General features: G+C 37.0%; 1 protein-coding gene across 1 annotated transcript; it reads right to left on the reverse strand.

Moving 5' to 3' along the window:
• Positions 1–18,196: 18,196 nt before the first annotated feature.
• On the reverse strand, positions 18,197–18,649 carry LOC116460027 (small ribosomal subunit protein eS26). The gene has a single exon (XM_032140868.2). The coding sequence runs from the start codon at positions 18,627–18,629 to the stop codon at positions 18,282–18,284; it is 348 nt and encodes a 115-aa protein (XP_031996759.2). The 5' UTR covers positions 18,630–18,649; the 3' UTR covers positions 18,197–18,281.
• Positions 18,650–20,908: the final 2,259 nt, after the last annotated feature.

The following is a 20,908-nucleotide window of genomic DNA, read 5'->3' on the forward strand; positions in this document are numbered from 1 at the left end:
TTGATGCAATTAATAAAAAGTAAGCCCCTTGTCCAATTTTAGGTTAAGACAAAGCAGGAGGTGGTGGTAATGTGACTTTTTTTTCCCCCAGATTGATTTCTTTTTTTTTTTTTTTCATTTGATGTCTGAATCTCTATTCAGAAAAAGCCTTGGGCAAACTTCAGAAATTAAGCAGATTTCTCAGCATTCTCTTTGCGCCAACTTCACCCACACACAGGGGTGTGCTGCAGCCTGCCCGTTCTTGATTAAGGTAGTTGCTAAATTATCAGGAATTTTGCAAGCTAGTTGTTAAGGACAGTTTAAATTTGGTCATAGAGGGAGTATTTACACCATGGAAATCAGTAAATGCTACAAATCTTCAGGGAGTCGGTTGTTAACCATTTACTGCACACGCTCCTGCCTTTCAGGCGCATCTGTCTTAATCTACTGGCCTTCAAGTTTATTGTTTCATTACCTGTGCTGGCTTGGCATCCACAGGTAGAAACTGCCAAGCCTTCCTCGATGTGGACAGTCACTGGTCTCAAATATCTTTCAGTCCCTACTTGCTCATTCTACCTGGCTGAGCTCATTAATTTATACTATCGTGCTAAAGGTAGAGGAGGCTAGAGGTGTCTCTCAAGTAATTTGTAACCTTTAAATGAGGACTTTCTGGAGACTTCACCAGTTTGACTTTCAGCATTGGTATATCATAAAGAGGTGGGCAGACACAGAGTCAGACTAGTAGGGAAGAAGGCTGGGACTGAAGGAATCTTTCACCATATATCAAAACTCTTTCTCTGGTAATCTGATTCTTGCAACATAGGACTGCTTTGTACACTGATCAATTCCACTAACAGAAATTGTTCTATTTCCACTCACTTCCTCTGTGCTTTTTGTTTTTTCTGCTCACTTATCATCAATCACAGATCAAGCAAATATTAGTTTGCTGGGTCGTGACCACATTCAGGGAGCTAGCAAAAGGCCCATGGTGGTCCTGATATTTTGAATTACATAGGTGCTGTGTGGCTTTGCAAGATGTATCATAGGAGCCTCACACTGAGCTTGTGCAAAACTCTTCCCTTGATTCTCCCATTCATACCTAATTCTCCTTCAGTAGCCCACACCTTAAGGAATGGCTCCCCTAACATTCCAGGTGCTCATACCATAAACTGGAGCCATTCTTAATTTCCCTTCTCCTCTACCTATTACCTTCAATGGCTACTGGCGTTCTAGCTCCCAAACTGTGAAGTGAACTGTGTCCACTCTCTCCATCTCTATGGTCATCATCTTAACTGAAGCCATGGTTGTCTTTCTCCTGAATTGCTGGCTAAGCCTTCTAGTTGTTTTCCTGTCATTCCTTTATATGCTCTTCTGTTATCTAATTCTAACAGCAAAGAGTATATTTTAGGAAGCATGTAAGTTTTGTCCATGCCGTACCTTTAAACTCTACTTATTGCATTTCAAGTTATCCCTTTGCGACTGCCCAGCCACCTCTCAAGCCACTGTAGTCTCACTGAAGATGCATCGTCCCTGATGACTTTCTTCTGTTTCCTCTTAATGCCAATCTCTTTCCCGAATCAACCTTCACAGCTGATGATCTCTCTACTAGGGATGCTTTTCCCCATCCTCTTCATCTGCCAAATTCTCCTCTCAAGTTTAAATTTACATGTTAATTTCCTCAGGGAAGTTTTCCTTGACCCCAGAGACTTAATTTAAACTGTTAACTAGTTTCTCAGGACTCTATAATCCTCCTTCAAAACATGTATTTAAATTGTAATCATATATTTATTATTTTAAGGTCTTTTGACAATGGCATCTACCTTTATATTGCTGCCCATTCTAACTATTCTTTTTTTCCCTTCTGTAATCTTAATAAAAGTAAGGACCTTGTCTCTCTTGTTTATCACTTATATCCCCAGTGCTTTGCATGGTGCATGACATTGAGTAGGAGATCAATTAATTGAATAAATGAATGAAGTACAAAGACATAAAGAGAAGAGACATTCCGTTTAATCCATGGGGGAAACAGTACACCAGTTAAAAAGCATTGGTATAATTAGAAAATAAAAGCAGCATATAATAGGCCCTGAAATGTGTGCTGGAGAGGAATTTAGAAATCAGCCCATTATTTTCAAAGGAGGAAACTGAGCCAAGATTGCTTGTGACTTATTCTGCTGTCACACAACGAATAGGTAACAGAATAATAGGCAGCCTGAGATGTCCTGATTACAAGCCCTGTGCTCTTTTCAGTACACAATCCGGCTTTTGTAGCACCTGAGAATGCTAAATGAGAATAAAATAACTGGATTTTTTATGAAGTCCTTCATTTCCACAGGAATATGGAGCAGGGCATCCTGAAGTAGACCCTATGTCAATTTAGCTAGGTGTTCTGGAAGCTCTAGTAATATCTGATGCAATTTCAAAGGTGAGTTCCATGTGAATCCTCTTCCACTAATGTTTTTTTCCTCATATATTTTCCATCACTTAATATTTGCTGCTGGGCTGCTATTTGCATCAATGGCTTTTTAAATACGTAGTATCTATTAGGTGAATATGTTCTTCCTTTAATTGTTCTTAATTTGCACTGCTCAGGAAACAAAGGCTTAGAGAGTCTAGGAGTGTGGAAGGAGCATAGGTGTTGGATCCTGAGTTTGAATTCTGGCTCTGCCCTCCCAAACACCAGTTCTTTCATCGCTAAATTGCAGGGACATTCGTGCCTACCTCCTAACTCAATTGTTGTAAGGTAAAATAAATTAATGTAGGTAAAAAGCCTGACACATAGAAGCATAATCAATTAATATTAGTTCTATTTCCAGCCTAGTATTCTAGATTTGGGACACAAATTATTTTACTAATGTGTCTGATATTATTCTAGATTTTGATCACAAATCTTTGAGTTCAACCTTTTCAGATGGCAGGGTCCCAGTCTCTTTAGGTTCTGTCTTGACAATGGCATCTGCCTTTATATTTCTGACCATTATAGTTTTTTTTTTGTATTATCTATGATTGATGCACCCTTATAATATCTTACTCAGTATTCCAGGAGCAGGCCACTAAAGTTTAATAGGAGGTAGGTTAAAGTTTTCAGTGTCTTTGTGGATGATTAATTACTATAAATATCAAGAAGGAAAATTTCATAATATTGATGAACTAGGGATTCATCCATTTATTTCTTAAGTTTTTATTCGTCATCTATTTTGTACATAAATTAGGGCTGCCAGATTAGCAAATAAAAATACAGATGCCCAGTTAACTGAATGCTTTACATTTTATTTGACAACCCTAACATAGATTTCATAGGGCTGATCTTTGTGGCACAGTGGCTCACGCCTGTAATCCCAGCACTTTGGGAGGCCGAAGCGGGCAGATCACGAGCTTAGGAGATCGAGATCACCCTGGCCAACATGGTGAAACCCCGTTTCTACTAAAAATACAAAAATTAGCTAGGCATGGTGGTGCGCACCTGTACTCCCAGCCACTCGGGAGGCTGAGGCAGGAGAATCACTTGAACCCGGGAGGCAGAGGTTGCAGTGAGCTGAGATCGCACCACTGCGCTCCAGCCTGGTGACAGAGTGAGACTCCGTCTCAAAAAATAAAATGAAATAAAAATTAAAAAATAAAGATAAAGATAAAAAAAAAATAAGATGTGGTCTATACCCCAAGGGAATTTTTATGCAAGGTGAGCACATCAGCATAAAGTTAGAGATATGTGGTAGAAAACGCATGGAAAGGGAGGGTTATATGTGGATGGCATGTTAGTTTCCCAGGGCTGCTATAACAAAATACCACAAATTGAGTGACAACACAGCAGAAACCTATTCTCTCACAGGTCCAGAGGTTAGAAGTCTAAAATCAAGGTGTGGGCAGGGTTGATTTTTTCTGAGGTTGCTGAGAGAGAATCTGCACCATACCTCTCACCTAGTTTCTGACAATGGCCAGCAATTCTTGGCTTGTAGATGCACCACTCTAATTTCAGCCTCTGCCTTCACATGGCATTCTTTCTTCATGTGTCTTCTCCTCTCTTTACAAAGCCAGCAATCAAATTGAAGTAGTGTCTACTCTAAGGACTTCATCTTAACTTGATTACATCTGTAAAACCCTGTTTCCAAATATAGTCACATTAGATGGTCCCAGGAAGGACTTCAACATATCTTTCTGGAGGAATCAAGCCAATCTATAACAGATGGTATGGGTATTTAATACCATAGAGCTGAGAGATGGGGCAATTTGTTGTGAGATGGAATAATTAAAAAGGCCCACAGCAGTGTCAAGAATGAACAGAGCTGGACTTCAAAGGGTGGGTAGACATTGTTAGAGAGGAGGAGAAGGGCTTGAAGTAGATGATGAACAAGAGGCTAGGGGAGAATCTCATCTTCTGGGGTTGAAGACACTTGCTGTAATTTACTAAGATCAATAACAAGCATGCTGAAAACTGAGAAAAGCAATAATAATCACTTCTTCAGCTCAGAAAAACAACAGTGCCATTTTAGGGCAGATTTTATTGGTGTCCAAGATTCCTTTCATCTCTAAGTTCAGGTTGCTCGGTGTTAATTTGGTTTTGGCACCAGCCCCAGAGATACTAAAGGAACAAGCCTGGGAAATTATTACTGGCGATGTCTGGATTCCTGATGCACTGAGCCTATTATACTAGAACTCAACTTGGGGGTTATATTTAAAATCAAACATTTGTATAAAATAAAGTGTGAATTGTAAGCAATCAGTACAATTAGAATGTTATTATTATTTTGAGACAGGGTCTTGAATCAAACATTTATGTAAAATAAGGCATAAATTACAAGCAATTATTACAGTTAAAATATTATTATTATTTTTTATTATTTGAGACACAGTCTTGCTTTGTCACCTAGGCTGAACTGCAGTGGTACAACCATAGCTCACTGTGGTCTTGACCTCCTGAGCCCAAGTGATCCACCCACCTCAGCCCCCTGAGTAGATGAGACTACAGGCCTGGCTAAGTTTTAAAATTTTTGTAGAGGCTGGGTTTCACTATGTTGCCCAGGCTGGTCTCAAACTCCTGGGCTCAAGTGTCCTCCCAGCTCAGCCTCCCAAATTGTTGAGACTACAGGCGTGAGCCACCACATCCAGCCAGAATGTTATTTATTCTATAGGGATTGATTAAGCTTTCCAACTTTTTAGGATGTGTCCATTTCATAAAACTGATCTGAATGAAACAAAGACCAGAGAAGAGTTCTAAGCTTTGTTTATTGTGTGAGAAACCAGTGCAGAAGGCATGTTAAGCTGGATCTATAATGTTGTGAGTGTGTACCATGCTACAGAACACCATAGTCTATACCATATTTTCATATGGATGAACAATTTTCCTTCCCTCCTTTTTAAAGCAACCAAGTGAAATTCAATTTAAATAGCAATTCACAGAAGAAAAAGCCTAAAAGTAAAGGTAGGAGCCACAAGGACCACAGTGGTTTCTTGTTCCTTTGCTGAATATGAATGTAACTTCTTGCACTTTCATCATTATTAGTCAGTTAAATAAACTTTATGTGAAGTTCATTTCATGTTGGTTTACCTTAGAATTGAGTACATTACTGAACTGCTACAAGGCTATAGTTTTCTTCTAGTTGATGTTTCAAAAAATTATTTGGGCCAGGTGCAGTGGCTCACACCTGTAATCCTAGCCCTTTGGGAGTCTGAGGTGGGTAGATGGCTTGAGCCCAGTAGTTCGGGATCAATCTGGGTAACGTGTTGAAAGCCCGTCTCTACAAAAAATACAAAAATTAGCTGGGCATGGTGGTGTGAACCTGTAATCCTATTCAGGAAGCTGAGGTGGGAAGATCCCTAGAGCCCAGGAGGTCGAGGCTACAGTGAGCTATGATCACGCCACTGTACTCTAGCCTGGGCAACAGAGCAAGACCCTGTCTCAAACAAAAACAAAAACAAAAACAAAAATCATTTGAAAAGGAAGAGGAAATCTAACAGTTGGGATGAACTCTTTTTGATTTACCATCTAGTTACCCCATTCCCTGGTTGTTGCCCACTTGTAATCACCGAACAAGGAAGCTGGGCAAGTACAGGGAAGCATCGTGCAGGGAAGCTCTCACTTCCACTTCATTGTCACTTACAGCTCTGTGACATTTGCTGCCAGCAGAGATTTGGGTTTTTCAGGCTAATATCCACAGACCTATTTATTTCTTCCTAGTTACCTTCAAATTCAGATAAACTGCCACAAGGCTGGGGTCCGGGAGACTAAAAAGGCCAGATTTACTCAGTGAGAAAATAAAGACTTGCCTGCTTTCTACTCAATATGCCTTTTCTTAGAAAATAAGTTTTTATTAAAGTGGTGAACATTAATATTTTAATCAATTACATTGTTGAAAATTGTGAATAGCATAGGGTAAATGTTAATCAATCAAGCAAGCAATCACAATTGCAAAGAAACCTAGGGCTGGTTACATACCTTGTTTGTAATCTGCATCTGAGACCAGAAAAGCTTCTGCTGCCTTGGTTCTTTCAGGGCATCAGTAAATCCGACTCAGTCGGCCTCTCGGAGTTCTGGGACTCCCTTTGCGCTGTAACCATTGGCAAAGCTCCTGGAGTCTTTTTTTTCTGCCAGACACCTTTATTTAAACCACCTTCCTTTTGGAAAGAATGATTTTCCTGCTTACTGCTTATCATGTGAAAAGTGTTATTTGTCTTTCTAACTCTTCAGGACGTCCTCAGGTTCCTTTCTTAGCCGCAACCTTACTAGCTCATGTGAAGATGTCACATCCCCAGGTTATTTGTGATAGATATGCACATAGCTGGCCTTCTTATCTGCAGAAAAAGAAATAGCTGCTCAAGATTGAAAAATAATTCTCTTTTCCTTACAGGACTGAAAGAACTTGTTTATTTTAGAACGTCTTAAAAACATATGAAGGAGAAGGGAAAAATGACCCAGCGTACCATTACCTAAAGGCAATCATTATGAGTATTTTAGTTTATATCCTTCCAATCTGATTGCTTTCTGTATATTTTATTTTGTAAAATAGTTGCACTTGCATTCTTTCTAAAATAGTGTGTGTGTGTGCGCGCGCACGCACGCGCGTGTATTGGCTGTTTGTTTTTACTTAGTGCTATTCATCAGAAGTGATATAGCAAAATGGTCATAAATGTATAAATGTGAAGGCAGTGTGTGGGTTCAAATCCTGATTTCCCCATCTTTGCAAACTTGGGAATGTGATTCAGCTTTTTAAAATCTCTTTTCTCTCCCCATATATGAGTATAACAGCTATTAGAAAAATCCAACGAGTAAGTATGTTAAGCAATCACATATGATGTATACCTGACGTATAGCAGGTGTTCAATAAATGTTAACTCTTAACTTTCTCCTATCATTATAAAATATTCAGGAATATAATTTTACATGACTGCATAAAATTTTGTCTTTTGTACCTATTATTGTTTGGTTATCTGTTCTCCTATCTTTGGACATTTATGTTGCTTACAGTTTTTTACCTCTATATATAATCTTGGAATAAATATCTTTGTATGAAAAGATTTTTCTGTAGTTAAGCTTTTTTTCTGAATTATCTTAATTCCAAAAATAGAATGTCTGAGTCAAGCAAGATGAATATATTGTCAATTTCTTCATAAAGAGGTTGTGGTTATTTATTTTTCTGTCAGCCTGGTATGAATAGGATCGTTTCACCGTAGTCTTGCCAGCAGTTTGTGTGTGTGTGTGTGTGTGTGTGTGTGTGTATCTATATTATTTGATAGACAAATTGAAATCTCATTCTTTGATTGCTAGAGAGTTGTGGTGGTGTAGATATTTTTTAATGAACTTGAACTCATCTGGAGTTTATTTGAATACTATGGAGTTAGAGTCTAAATTGATTTCCTTCAACCTAATGAGGCTGGAATAATCTGTAGTCTCAACCAAACTGGAAGTTGCTCAGTCACATTAAAAATTTTTATAATAGCAACTTCAGTGATGTCGTTACTACCTTATACCTTGCTGTATCATATTTCCTAGCTCATACACCTTGCTTTGTCATATGTTTGATGAGTTAGATAACATATTAGATGAGTGTGGCCCATCCATTTATCCAAATACAATCCTCTGAGGAGCCACATCTACTGACACTTCCACAATTTTGTAGCCTCTCCCTGTGTAACTCCTGGAATATGATGGAAGTGATGCCACATTGCATGCATTTTGAGGCTAGGCATGAGAAGACTGGCAACTTTCACCTTGGCCTCTTGGAGTGTATATGCATTCTGGTGAGGAGCTAGTTGTCACTCCGAAATTGCCATGTGCTGAGAGATCCCAAGACAGTCATGTAGGGAGGTCATGTGGAGGGAGATGTCAGCTCCCAATTTGTCCAACTCCTCCAGCTGAGGCCCCAGACATGGGAGTGTAGGCTGGGTGCTATGGCTCACACCTGTAATCCCAGCACTTTGGGAGGCTGCGGCAAGTGGATCACTTGAAGTCAGGAGTTCAAGACCAGCCTGGCCAACATGGTGAAACCCCGTCTCAACTAAAAATACAAAAATTACCTGGGCGTAGTGGTGGGCACCTGTAATCCCAGCTACTAGGGAGGCTGAGGCGGGAGAATCACTTGAACCCAGGAGTCAGAGGTTGCAGTAAGCCTAGATTGCACCACTGCACTCCAGCCTGGGTGACAAAGTGAGACTCTGTCTCAAAAATAAAATAAAATAAAATAAAATAAAATAAAATAAACAGAAAGAGATGTGAGTGTAGAAGCCATGTTGGACATTCCAGTCTAGTCATATCTTCGGATAACTCCAGCCCTAGACACTATCTAACCATGACCACGTGAAAGACCAGAAGCAATAAGTGCCCAGTGAGCCCAGTCAACTCTTAGACCTGTGGGAGATAACAATAAATTGTTGCTTAAGCCACTAAGTTTTAGGATGGTTTGTTATGCAGTGATAGAAAACCAGCATGATGAATTAATACAGAGGAAGCACAGTTCTTTGGTTTGAAATATTTCTTCTTTGAAAATTAGCAGGAAGTAAACATTGGAGTTAATAATGATAGCTTTTACCAAAATAGAAAGATAGTCATAGAAGATAGCATTCCAAATTAATTGATGATGGGAGTGGAAAAGCAATATTAATTGAGAAATATACAGACATAAGTTTTACATGGGGTTGGTGATAAAGAGAATTGAAAGAAGCCTGATAATGTGGCCACTGAGAGTCAATTGAGTATAGCATACAAGTCAAGGGCTGGGGTGACTTGGGGATTTGCAGGTCTAAGGGAAAAGATGTTCTGACAAAGGGCAAATTAATGGCTAAAGACTTTTTGCCTGGAAGTGTCTCTCTCTTGATAGATTGACAGATTTTTCTTTCTGTCATACGAAGTATTAGAAGGGCCAACTTTCACATTACACATTTCATAGTTTGGTGATTAGTAACATGATGCCTGTGTATGTTAGTGCCTATGGATTTTTAAAAAGTATTATCTTTGTGAGATTTGGGGTGCATACTAACTCCAAATTTTATTATTTAATTTGCTTGAATTCTACTCTGCAAATCCACCGTATGTAATTGGTAGTTAAGTTTGGGCTACATAGGTTGTGGCAGAATTTAATTGACTTAAAAATATATAAAATGACAATATAAAGAGCTTTCATTTTATTTAGTGTCTTAGTCACCTTTTATCTTCTTTGTTGGCTTCCAAACCATATTGATTTTATGAGTGTCTCTGAGGAAGGTAGAATATGAAGTTTACGAAGAGGAAATTCTCTTGCAGTAGTACTAATAAAACCATATGTAGGCCAAGGTTCTGGATGATTGAGGGGCCAGATCCACCTCCCTGGAGCTTTCCTTGAGGGATGCAATCCCAATATAAAAATTGGTGTTGAGATACCTTTATTCTTGACACTGAATATATTGCCAGTTTTTTTCCACTTCTAATTTGCAATCAAAGTCATCTGTTGTCCCAGTGCAGGCTGTTTATTTTTTTAAAGAGTTTTGTTAAGACTTTTACTACATGGACTTAATTATGTAATTACATAACAGATCTGGTAACTGCTTCAGAGGAACCATTCTAGTCTATGAGGTACCTAAGATAGTCTTTAAAGAACATCTAATTACATAATTATAATGCCTAATAGACCAGAATAACAGGTAGCAAGAATATCTTTGGAGCCATAAGAGAAGCTCTGTGGCCTTTAGGGTATATAACATCAGTTATGAAAATAACCCCATCACTATGTCATTATGTAACAGCACATAATGGCAAAGAAGGTATTAATGCTGGATATAATAAATAGATGCATTTTGCTATAAATGACTTTAATTTTCAAAAAATGTGTAGAAGCAATTGAAAATATCTTAAACCATGAGACAGAAAAAACTATGACATTTTAGATACAGGATGGCAGTGACTTTGGAAAGCAAAATTTAAAGAGATTGAAGACATATTGAAATAGTTATAAAAGTAGTCATATTAATGTCAAAACCACAAAATTCATTTAAGGTGTAAAAGACAGAAAATTCAAAATATTATATTCATATGTTTGAAACTGGCATACTATGTTTTCTAGGTAATAGTGAAAAAATCAAGAATGAAACTAAAACATGTTAGAGTCTTGAAATATTATGAATACTGGGTGTTAAAGGCTCTGTTAAAACCTGAGGAGTGAATCAGAAAAAAGAGCGAATTTTAATCAAGGCCCATGTTCAAATATTTTGGTGTTGGCAATATTATTCTGTGACATCTATTGGGAAATATACAAGAAAAACTAAATTTTATGAGTTTATAAAACTCATAAAAATCTGCCTTAGTTTTATGAGCAAGAGGCTTTGTTATTATTGTTGTGTGTTTTAAAGGATACATTTTACAAAAAAATGCCCCAAATATGTAAAAGTATTACATATTGAGTATTCATTACTCACTAAAATTTTATACCAAAGTTCACGATTCTGAGACCACTGGTATGTAGAAAAATACTTGGCCTCTGTAAACGAACATTTCAAATGTTTCACAGACCAAGAGCCAACAATTTTGGGAAAATTTTAAAGCCAATTTTATGATAAAAATTATGTGAGTTTTAGTCATGACAAATATTTAAACAATGCACATTTAAACAATACACTCTTTATTCACCTAGGAACAGTTACGATAATATAGTTAAAGTGTCTACATGCTTTTGCATTGTATCTTGTTAAAAAAAAGCCAAGTTTTGCTTGAGATATATAAACTTACTGTCCTTAGATATCTTTCTTCCACAACAGAATTTGAGTGGCATTCAAAACTCACAATGTTGCAATGAGCTCTGCACTTGGGAATACTCATATTTATAATCTGTATATTTTAGCCAATATGGTTTTTTGTTTTAGGAGGCCTGGAATATTTTTTCAATTCTATTTCAATCTATTCTTCAAGATGGACATGAGATATAATATTTTATATATGCTAGCCCTACATTGTGAGATAATACTTAATGGTCTTCTCCTTCATCAATCTCTCCAAATGCAACACAGCCACCACTATAAGCATAAGAAAATATCCTCTATACAGTTCAAAATCATTCCTTTTCAAAATTCAAGGTAAGAGATTTCTAAATATGGCCATGAAGAAATAACAGGATTTACTCTCTCACCTTAGCCAATTAGGAAACTAGACAAATATATAAGGAAATTGTTTTTAGACATTACGTGATAGACAGCAGAGGTTTATTAGCCGTGATTACAAGGTAAACTATATAATTACTCCAGTTTTCTACCTAGAGGCTGTATTCCCTCTGCTGTGCAGGGAGAGAAGAAACAAATTAAAAACAAGGAATCTCACTGAGTTTTAGAGACATTGATTGTAGTTCAGGGAGACATTGGTGGAGCACAGGGAGCTTCACAAAGACAGAGCTTGGAAGATATGCAGGGGTGTCCCTTTGAGTCTTTGGTGGAGTACTGATTTGCTCATGCATGAGAATAAATGATCCAAGGCTGGATATATCTAGGCTGGACATTGGAACTGAGTAGGCTGAACAATTCCTGAAGCTAATCACAGGCTGGAAATATATTCTGTTCCTGTCAGCAAGAGCAGAGGGATTTCATAATAAATGAGGCATTGAGTAGACTATTCAGAAGGCTAAATTATCCCTAGAATAAAGGCTGCTCTCGACATGACCTAACACAGCTTAAAGGCAATGCTACACAGAAACAAAGCAATCCCAAATATCCCAAATAGTCTGACTGTTTCCCAGACAAAAAAGTCAATACCATTTAAAGGAATGCAACAAAATCTCATATCCAACAACATAAAATTTACAGTGTCCGGTATCCAAAAGAGTACTGCCAGACACAAAGAACTGGGAAATTATGACCCATAACTCAGAGGAAAATTAATTGATAGACCCAGAAATAAGTGAAATTATGAGGTAGCAGACAAAGATGTTAACATAACTATTATAAATATGCTCTATATTTCTGAAGGTTTGAGAACAGCATGAGTATAATGAGGAGAGATATAGAAGATATAAAATGACAAATAAAACTTCTAAAAATTAAAACTAAAATGCTTGGAATAAAAAAGTACACTGGCTTGGATTCATGGCAGATTAAACCTTGCAGGAAAAAAATCAATGACTTTGAAAACATAGCACTAGAAAATCTCCAAAATAAAGCAGAAAGGAAAAAAGAATTAAAGAAAAATGAACAGAGCATTAGTAACCTTTGAGGAAATATCAGAAAGTCTGACATAGGAGTAACTGATATACTAGAAGTAGAAAAAGAAAAAAGGGGGACAGAAAAAATATTGAAGAAATAATAGGCGGACTATTTTCAAATTTGATAAAAATTAGAAGACCACAGATTGAAGAAGCTCATTGCACTCAGGGTAGAGGAAGTGAAGAAAAATAGGCAGGACACATAATATCAAACTGCTGAAAACTAATGATGAAAAGAAAATCTTGAAAGCAGCCAGAGAAGAAGACATAAAGAACTAAAGATAAGGAAGACAGCCAACTTATCACTAGAGGCTACAACAGCCAGAAGACAATGGAGCACTTTAACCTTGATTGGCTAAAGCCACATAATAATTATCTTGCCTCAGTTTTTAATCATTATTGTTTGGAGTATAGGTGGGTTTTTCACTTCTTAATGTGTTTAACAAGTATGGCTTTATTCCTTTTTTATTTTTTATTTTATTTTTTATTTTTTATTTTTTTGAGATGGAGTCTCGCTCTGTCACCCAGGCTGGAGTGCAGCGGTGTGATCTTGGCTCACTGCAAGCTCCGCCTCCGGGGTTCACACCATTCTCCTGCCTCAGCCTCCCGAGCAGCTGGGACTACAGACGCCTGCCACCCCACCCGGCTAATTTTTTGGATTTTTAGTAGAGATGGGATTTCACCGTGTTAGCCAGGATGGTCTCCATCTCCTGACCTTGTGATCCACCTGCCTCGGCCTCCCAAAGTGCTGGGGTTACAGGTGTGAGCCAACGTGCCTGGCCTATTCCTTTTTTTTTAAATAAACTTGATTAATTAGGGCAGTTATAGATTCACAAGAAAATTGAGCAGAAGGTACAGAAAGTTCCCATCTATCCCCCATACCTACATATACACAGCATCCCCCATTATCAAAATCCTTAACTGAAGGGGTACATTTGTTACAATCAACCTACATTGTCACCTAAAGACCATAGTTTACATTATGGTTCGCTCTTGGTGTTGTACATTCTGTGAGTTTGGAAAAACAAAATTACATGTGTACACTATTATAGTATCAAACAGAGTTGTTTCACTGCCCTGAAAATCCTCTGTGCAGGGTCTGTTCATCCCTCCTCCTTAACCCCTGACAATCACTGATGCTTTTACTGTCTCTATGATTTTGCCTTTTCCAGAATGTCATACAGTAGAAATGATACAGTAGAAATGATGCATCCTTTTCAGATTGGCTTCTTTCATTTAGTAATATACATTACGGTTCCTCCATGCCTTTTAATGACTTGACAGCTCATTTCTTTCTTTTTTAATGTACAAATACTTTAAATTAGCACACATGTAATTTCAATGTCCAATAAGTTCTGTCCTGATTCTTTTCACAAGTATTTTAAAAGTAGATTTTTCCATTCCTTCCCTTTCCCTTTCCCTTTCCCTTTCCTTTCCTTTCCTTCCCTTTCCTTCTTGCCTTGCCTTGCCTTGCCTTGCCTTGCCTTCTTTTTTGGAGCAGTGTTAGATTCACAGCAAAATTGAGTGGATGGTACAGAGTTTTCCCATGTATTTACTGCCACCAAATATGCACAGCCTCTCCCATGGCTAACATCCCCTTCAGAATGACACATTTGTTACAATTGATAAACCTACCCTGACACATCATTATCACCCAGACTCAAATTATTTACTGTATTTCTGCTAAAATATGCCTTTAATGGTTATATAGTGATTATTTGTCCCTAACACTACATTTATAATAAAGTTATCTATTTTAATATCACCAACTTCTATTTTGAATAGTATTTGTCTTACTTTTTAGTATTTTATTTCTATCCTTTCTATATGGTTATGCTTTAGGTGTGTCTCCTTTAATAACAAAGAGCTGAATTTTGTGTTTTTAAATCTATTCAGACAATTCCAGTTTTTTTTAATTTAGTGGGTTTAGTCTATTTTTATTTATTGTGATTAATGATATATTTGGATTATCGCTATCACCTTGCATTTTTTCCTATGCTTTTTCTACTCATTTAATTTGGACTCATGAAACACAGCCTCTCTACTTTCATCTACTGGTTTAGAAGTAATACATTCTATTTCTAATGTTCAGTGCTTATATTACATTTTTAATTTAGACATTTGTCTTAAAACAACCCACCCTGGTCACCTTCTCCTGTTTTAAGTGTCTTTATTTTTCATTATTTTCGTTCTGATTACCCTTTATCCCAAGTGTAGTCATTATTATGCTTATTTCTTAAATGTACAGTTGATGTTTGTTGAGATTTAGATACATGTTACTGATTTTTTTTGCCACCTTGTGCTTACACCTGTGAAAATTCTGTGAGGTTGCACAGTGGTAGGCAGCAGCATTCACACTGCATACTTTCTGAAGGGTGGCACTCAGAGCTGTGCCTCGCAGCAGCACAGACATCGATATTCCCTTCTAGGTTCTATTCCGTTGTTTCTGATGTGGAGATTTTAGAAGTTTCTTAAGAGAGGATGTGTGATGGTACATTTTCTGTTATTTTTCTTTATTTTGTTGTCTTTCTTAAGTAAGAGTTTAGCTTGGTATGTAATTTTAGGTTGAGAGCAATTGACACGCTGAAAATTATTCTACTGTCTTCTGGCTTTTATTGTTACTTCTTGAAAAGTGTGTCACTAGGTTTTTATCATTGGTTTGAGAGTAAACTCCAATTCTCTTTCACTGCTACCAAGACTCCTTCTGTTCTATGTTTTGCAGATTCTCTGTGATGTTTGTAGGTATGAATTCATTCTTACATATCTTGTTCAAGATCTGTTATGTTTCTAAATATGAGAATATCTGCCTTTTGTCAATTCTTCAAAAATTTTAGTGATTATCTCTGTATTTTCTCTTCCTCATTTTTTGTATACTCTCTTTCTACAACATTTAATGTACATGGGGGCCATCTTGTTCTATTCACCATATTTATTATATTGTTCATCTCTTTATCTCTCTAAATTGCTATTTGACCAATTTCTTCCTCTGCATTTTCCAATTTGCAAGTGATTTCTTCAGCTGGATCTATTGTGCTAACTCATCTATTCAACTATTTCAAAATGTAATTAACTTAATTCTAGTTCTGTTTGACACATTTTCAAATCTCTTTTTAGGTACTCAGTTGCCTCTTTCTTTTTTATTTCATGTTTTAATTTTAATAATGTTAATGGTAAATATCAATATTAGTAATTCCATATTTGAAGTTTTAGAAGATCCAATACTACTGTTGTTTCTGCTCTTTTTTGTGCATGGTGGTCTGTATGTTTTCTAATTTTGAATGGGGAGCTTATATCCATAAGTTATCCATGAGAATTCTCTGAACTTGGGTTAGAGGGTACATCTCTCCAGAGAAGATGTACATTTGCCTTTGCCAGACCCTGGGGTGCTGCAAATCTAGGACTACTGAATTAATTCCTTGCCTTAGGGTTTTTAAGATCATGCTGACAGTCTGTATTTTAGCCCCAAACATGCATGTTTCAAATGATCTAGGAGATTATTTTTATCTTACATTGATTCCATGATGAGACAGAACAGTTATTTTTACCTTTTTTTTCCTAGTAGGAAAATATTTCTCCAACTAAATTTTGACTAAGGGTGTGGCCTCCTGAAGTTTTGGATTTATTCTGGTAGTAGGTAGTTTCAAGTCACTAAGTTTGTGAGCCCAAGCATTACTATCACATGTCATTACAATTCAAGTCTCCTGACTACTGAGATTAACAAATAGCCCCAAGGAAGTCAACGTTTTACAGTCTGCTAAATACTCTGGTTTTAGCTTCCTGGTTCCTTATGTTCAGTTGCACATTTATTTATCAGGATGTTTGTTATGTTTATCCCCTAGCAAGTTTAGTTTCTTTGTTTGTTTATTTGGCATAGAAAAATATCTAGTCTGTCAAAAATCTGAAAATAAAAATGCTACTGAAGGTCTTGAAAACTTTAGAGATCAAATAAAATCTAATAATGGGAATGATTGATTTATGAAAATTAATAAAGAAAAAGCATTCTCTAGGTTTCTAATAGATTAACCTGTGTCAGTTCTAAAGAATATTATCAACAAACTGTCAAAAGATTGGTAGGAAATAGGCAGAAATTATTAGGGTTCAGAATGAACTTATTAAAATTAAGTTATAAGATAAATATCATTTTTGGACAAGGTCACTCATTTAATAGAGCACCAGATAATAGCATTGTATCTGCAATATTTAGCAACAAAGAGAATTGAAAAATGTAATTGAATGAATAAATATGGGTAATGGGATTGATATTATGTATCTCAATTTGAGCAAGGCTTTTGAAAAGAAGTCTCATGCTGTCTTAGTGGATGAGCTGCAGTGTAGCAGATGTTGGTCCCCTGTCCATATCCCCTCAGCCCTCAGCATTCTGATAGCTCATTACTCCAAGCACCTGCCACTTTCTGCCTGAGGACTTCTCTGTCCCCAAAAATGTGCTTGGCCCATGTACAGACCTGGGAGTTAACACCCCTGTGAACAGCACTCAATCGTTGGGAGGAGAAGTGGATCCATACCTCAGCTTCCTCCTCATCCCTCCACAGAGCATCCCATGTTGGTTTCCTTCTTCCCTTTCCCTGCCTAACTTCCCATTCTCCTCCACCAGCACTTTCTGAGAAAAAACCTCCTAAGCAAACGACCTTTCTTCAAATCCTAGTCTTACAGCATGCTTCGTGGGGAGCCCAGTGTAACACATGGAGAATTATGGACTAGATTCTAAAACAAACAAAATTGTTTCATAAACCAAGTAAAATAGTTTCATAACACAATGATTGCTACTTGGTTTATGTAAGTCAGAAGGAATGTTTCTAATGTTACATTGGGAGGGTGTTTTTTCCTTATCTTTCTCAGTCTTATCAATACTTGAATAAAGATGTAGAAAGTTTTGTAATGAATTGGAGATGACATAGTAATGGTGTAGTGGGTGATGTAGTGAATATATTAGATGACAGAATCAGGACTCACACAATTTTTAATAAGCTAGAAAATGGATAAGTATAACGAAATTATATTAGTGGATTAAGATATTGCAATTGAGTATTCTCAAATGTGAAACATTATTTTGTGATAACATTTTAGAGTTATTAGTTAACAATAAACCAGGTTAGTTAACATGATGCACGGCTGATAAAAAAGCAGATGTGATTTGGGGTTAGATTAATAAAGTAGTAACTGCACCAAAGAAAGTGATAATTATGTTTAAATGATAATAAACAGACAATAGTGTCTAAACATTATGCTTTTTCTAAAAAAAAATTCAACTTTTATTTGAGACACAGGGAGTAGGTACGTAGGTTTGTTCCATGGGTATATTGCATCCACGAAGTGCACATGGTACCCAATAGTAGTTTTTCAACCCTTGTCCCCATTCCTACCTTCCCCCTCTGGTAGTCTGAAGTGTCTGTTTTTCCCATGTTTATGTCCATGTGTGCCCAATGTTTAGCTCCCACTTATAAGTGAGAACATGCGGTATTTGATTTTCTGTTCCCGCATTAATTCACTTAGGATTATTCCCTCCATGTGCATCCATGTTGCTGAAGAGGATACATTTTATTCTTTTTTTTTAATTTTTTTTTTTTAAGTACAATTTCCATTTTATTTTTCTCCAGAGAATAGTCTGTCTTCAGTCTTTAAGAACTCAGCTCCTTACATGGGCTTTGGTGGGGGACGTGGGGCAGCACCCGCAGGTCTAAATCGGGGTGGGGGTGTTCGGTCCTTGCGGGCTTCACGAGATCGATTCCTGACTACTTTGCTGTGAATTGCACAACTCACACAGTAATGTAGCTTCACATACAGCTTGGGAAGCACATAGGCATCGAAGACGCTCGCTTCAGAAATGTCCCTGACTGCTGCGGCCTCCACTATGTTTCGAATGACGAATTTCTTAATGGCCTTGTCCTTGGGCACGCATCGGGCACAGTTAGTGCAGCGAATAGGCTGCACGTGGCCGCGGCCCTTTTTGGCACGACCATTGTTCCTTCTTTTCTTTGTCATTTTGGAGGCACGGACCGGAGAGAGGACCATTTTATTCTTTTTTATGGCTGCATAGTATTCCACCATGTATATGTACCACGTTTTCTATGTCTGATCCATTATTTATGGGAACCTAAGTTGATTCCATGTCTTTGCTATAGTGAATAGCATAGCAATAAACATACAAGTGCATATGTCTTTTTTGTATAATGGTCTATTTTCCTTTGAATATATACACCCAGTAATGTGTTAGCTGGGTCAAATGGTAGCTCTGTTTTAAGTTCTTTGAGAAATCTCCAAACTGCTTTCCACAGTAGCTGAACTAATTTACATTCTTACCAACAGTGTACAAGCATTTGCTTTTCTTTGCAACCTCACCAGCATTTGTTTTTTGTGGTTTTTTTTTGACATTTTAATAATAGCCATTCTGACTGGTGCAAGATGATATCTCATTGTGGTTTTAATTTTCATTTCTCTGATGATTGGTGATGTTGAGCATTTTTTCATATGTTTATTGGCTGCTTGTATGTCTTCTTTTGAAAAGCATATCTGTTCATGTCCTTTGCCCATTTTTTAATGGCGTTATTTGTTTTTTGCTTGTTGATTTGTTTAAGTTTCTTATAGATTCTGGATATTAGATCTTTGATGGATGCATAGTGTGTGAATATTTCCTCTCATTCTGTAGGTTGTCTGTTGATGGATAGTTTCTTTTGCTGTGCAGAAGCTCTCTAGCTTAGTTAGGTCCCACTTGTGAATTTTTGAACATCATGCTTTTGATATGATAGAAACAATCCCCTGAAGACTACAGAAAGGAGGTTTGAGACATTTGGAAATATTATATGAAAAAAGATGAACTAAATATGGTCATTTAACATCAGGAAAAGAAGAATTAGAGAAGCATGTCTTCTACTGTTTAAAGATCTGACCTGTGGGAGAGGAATCAGACATACCCAAATCATCTTTAAAGTCATTCATGTCTATATGCCCAGGGTCTAATCCAATGCTTTACATATAGTAGGAGCTCCATAAATGTTTATTGGATGAATGAACAATTAATGACACTACATATTCATCTCATTTAGCTGAGAGAGGACAGCTACTTTTTTCATTTTCCTGTGTCTATCCATCTTTTTTATCTGTCTCATATTTGAAGCCATTCTGTGGATGGTGAAGTCATATGCAGGACCAATTTTCTGTCCTATGCAGAATCTCCATGTAATCATAATTCTATACATGCAAACTATGAAGATAATGATATTGATGCCTCTTGGTAAATATAGCCCCTAGTTTCTCAGTCCCTTTCATATGAACTGTCCTTGTCTTCATTATCTATAGCAGTGACAAACATTTGTGGTAGTATTTGCTTCAGTCTCTTGTCCTGGCTGTTTTTTTTCCCCTCTGTATTCTATTTGGGTTATCTCATACTTTAATCTGCTTAAATCTTCTTAATATATCAGTCAAATTTATGATAGAAAGGGATAAGTCTACTGATTTCTGTTATCCCTTGCTCCAAGATTTTCCCTTTACCCCAATTACTTTATTCTTTTTAAAGAACATATGTCAGGTTGTAAATTAGATGAAATTAGATAATGAAAACTATATAAAGAGCTTCTTTGTGTTTGAGCGTTTGAAGGTCCTCTTATCTAGTCCAGTGGGATAACTAGTTTTTTGAATTTTCTTTTTACAGATATGATTGTCTTGAGCACATAGGTGCTTGCTTGCTGTGGACTTGGGAGAGAACTGGCTTCTCTTGGGCATGCTTCATATCCTGCTTTGATGGCCCTTCCTCTCAAAAGCTTGTCCTGTTGTGACTTTCTCCATGAGCTTAGCGACATCTCTGGAGGGCTCCTCAGCACTGTCTCCTGTTGCATCAAGGTTTGCATCCCATTGTTGTGTAATGTCTTTTTACTTGTCCGCACATCTACCTAACAGCAAAAGTTACATTCTTAGGTTTAATCCTGTGCCTCCTATATAATAGGCACTCATTGACTACATGATGAGTGTTTGTTTAGAGTTTATCAAAATGTACCTTTGGCTGTGTGCAGGTATTATTATCCTATTTGTAATATTATTTCTCATTTTGTTTTATGTCTCATCATAGTTGGACTCCAAATTATAACCAGTCGTATTCCTAAATTATCACGTATGTTTTGCAAATGGTTTCACAATTCTTTGTATTTTTAAGGAGCTGATCCACTCAAAATATTTCAATTTGTATTTTTAAGGAACTGATCCACTCAAAATATTCAAAAACAATTTTCTTAAAGAAAACTAGACTTGGAAATGTCCCGTGTCCCTTT

This window comes from Hylobates moloch, unplaced genomic scaffold, assembly GCF_009828535.3.
Source record: "Hylobates moloch isolate HMO894 unplaced genomic scaffold, HMol_V3 SCAFFOLD_20, whole genome shotgun sequence".
Classification (NCBI taxonomy): Eukaryota; Metazoa; Chordata; class Mammalia; order Primates; family Hylobatidae; genus Hylobates; species Hylobates moloch.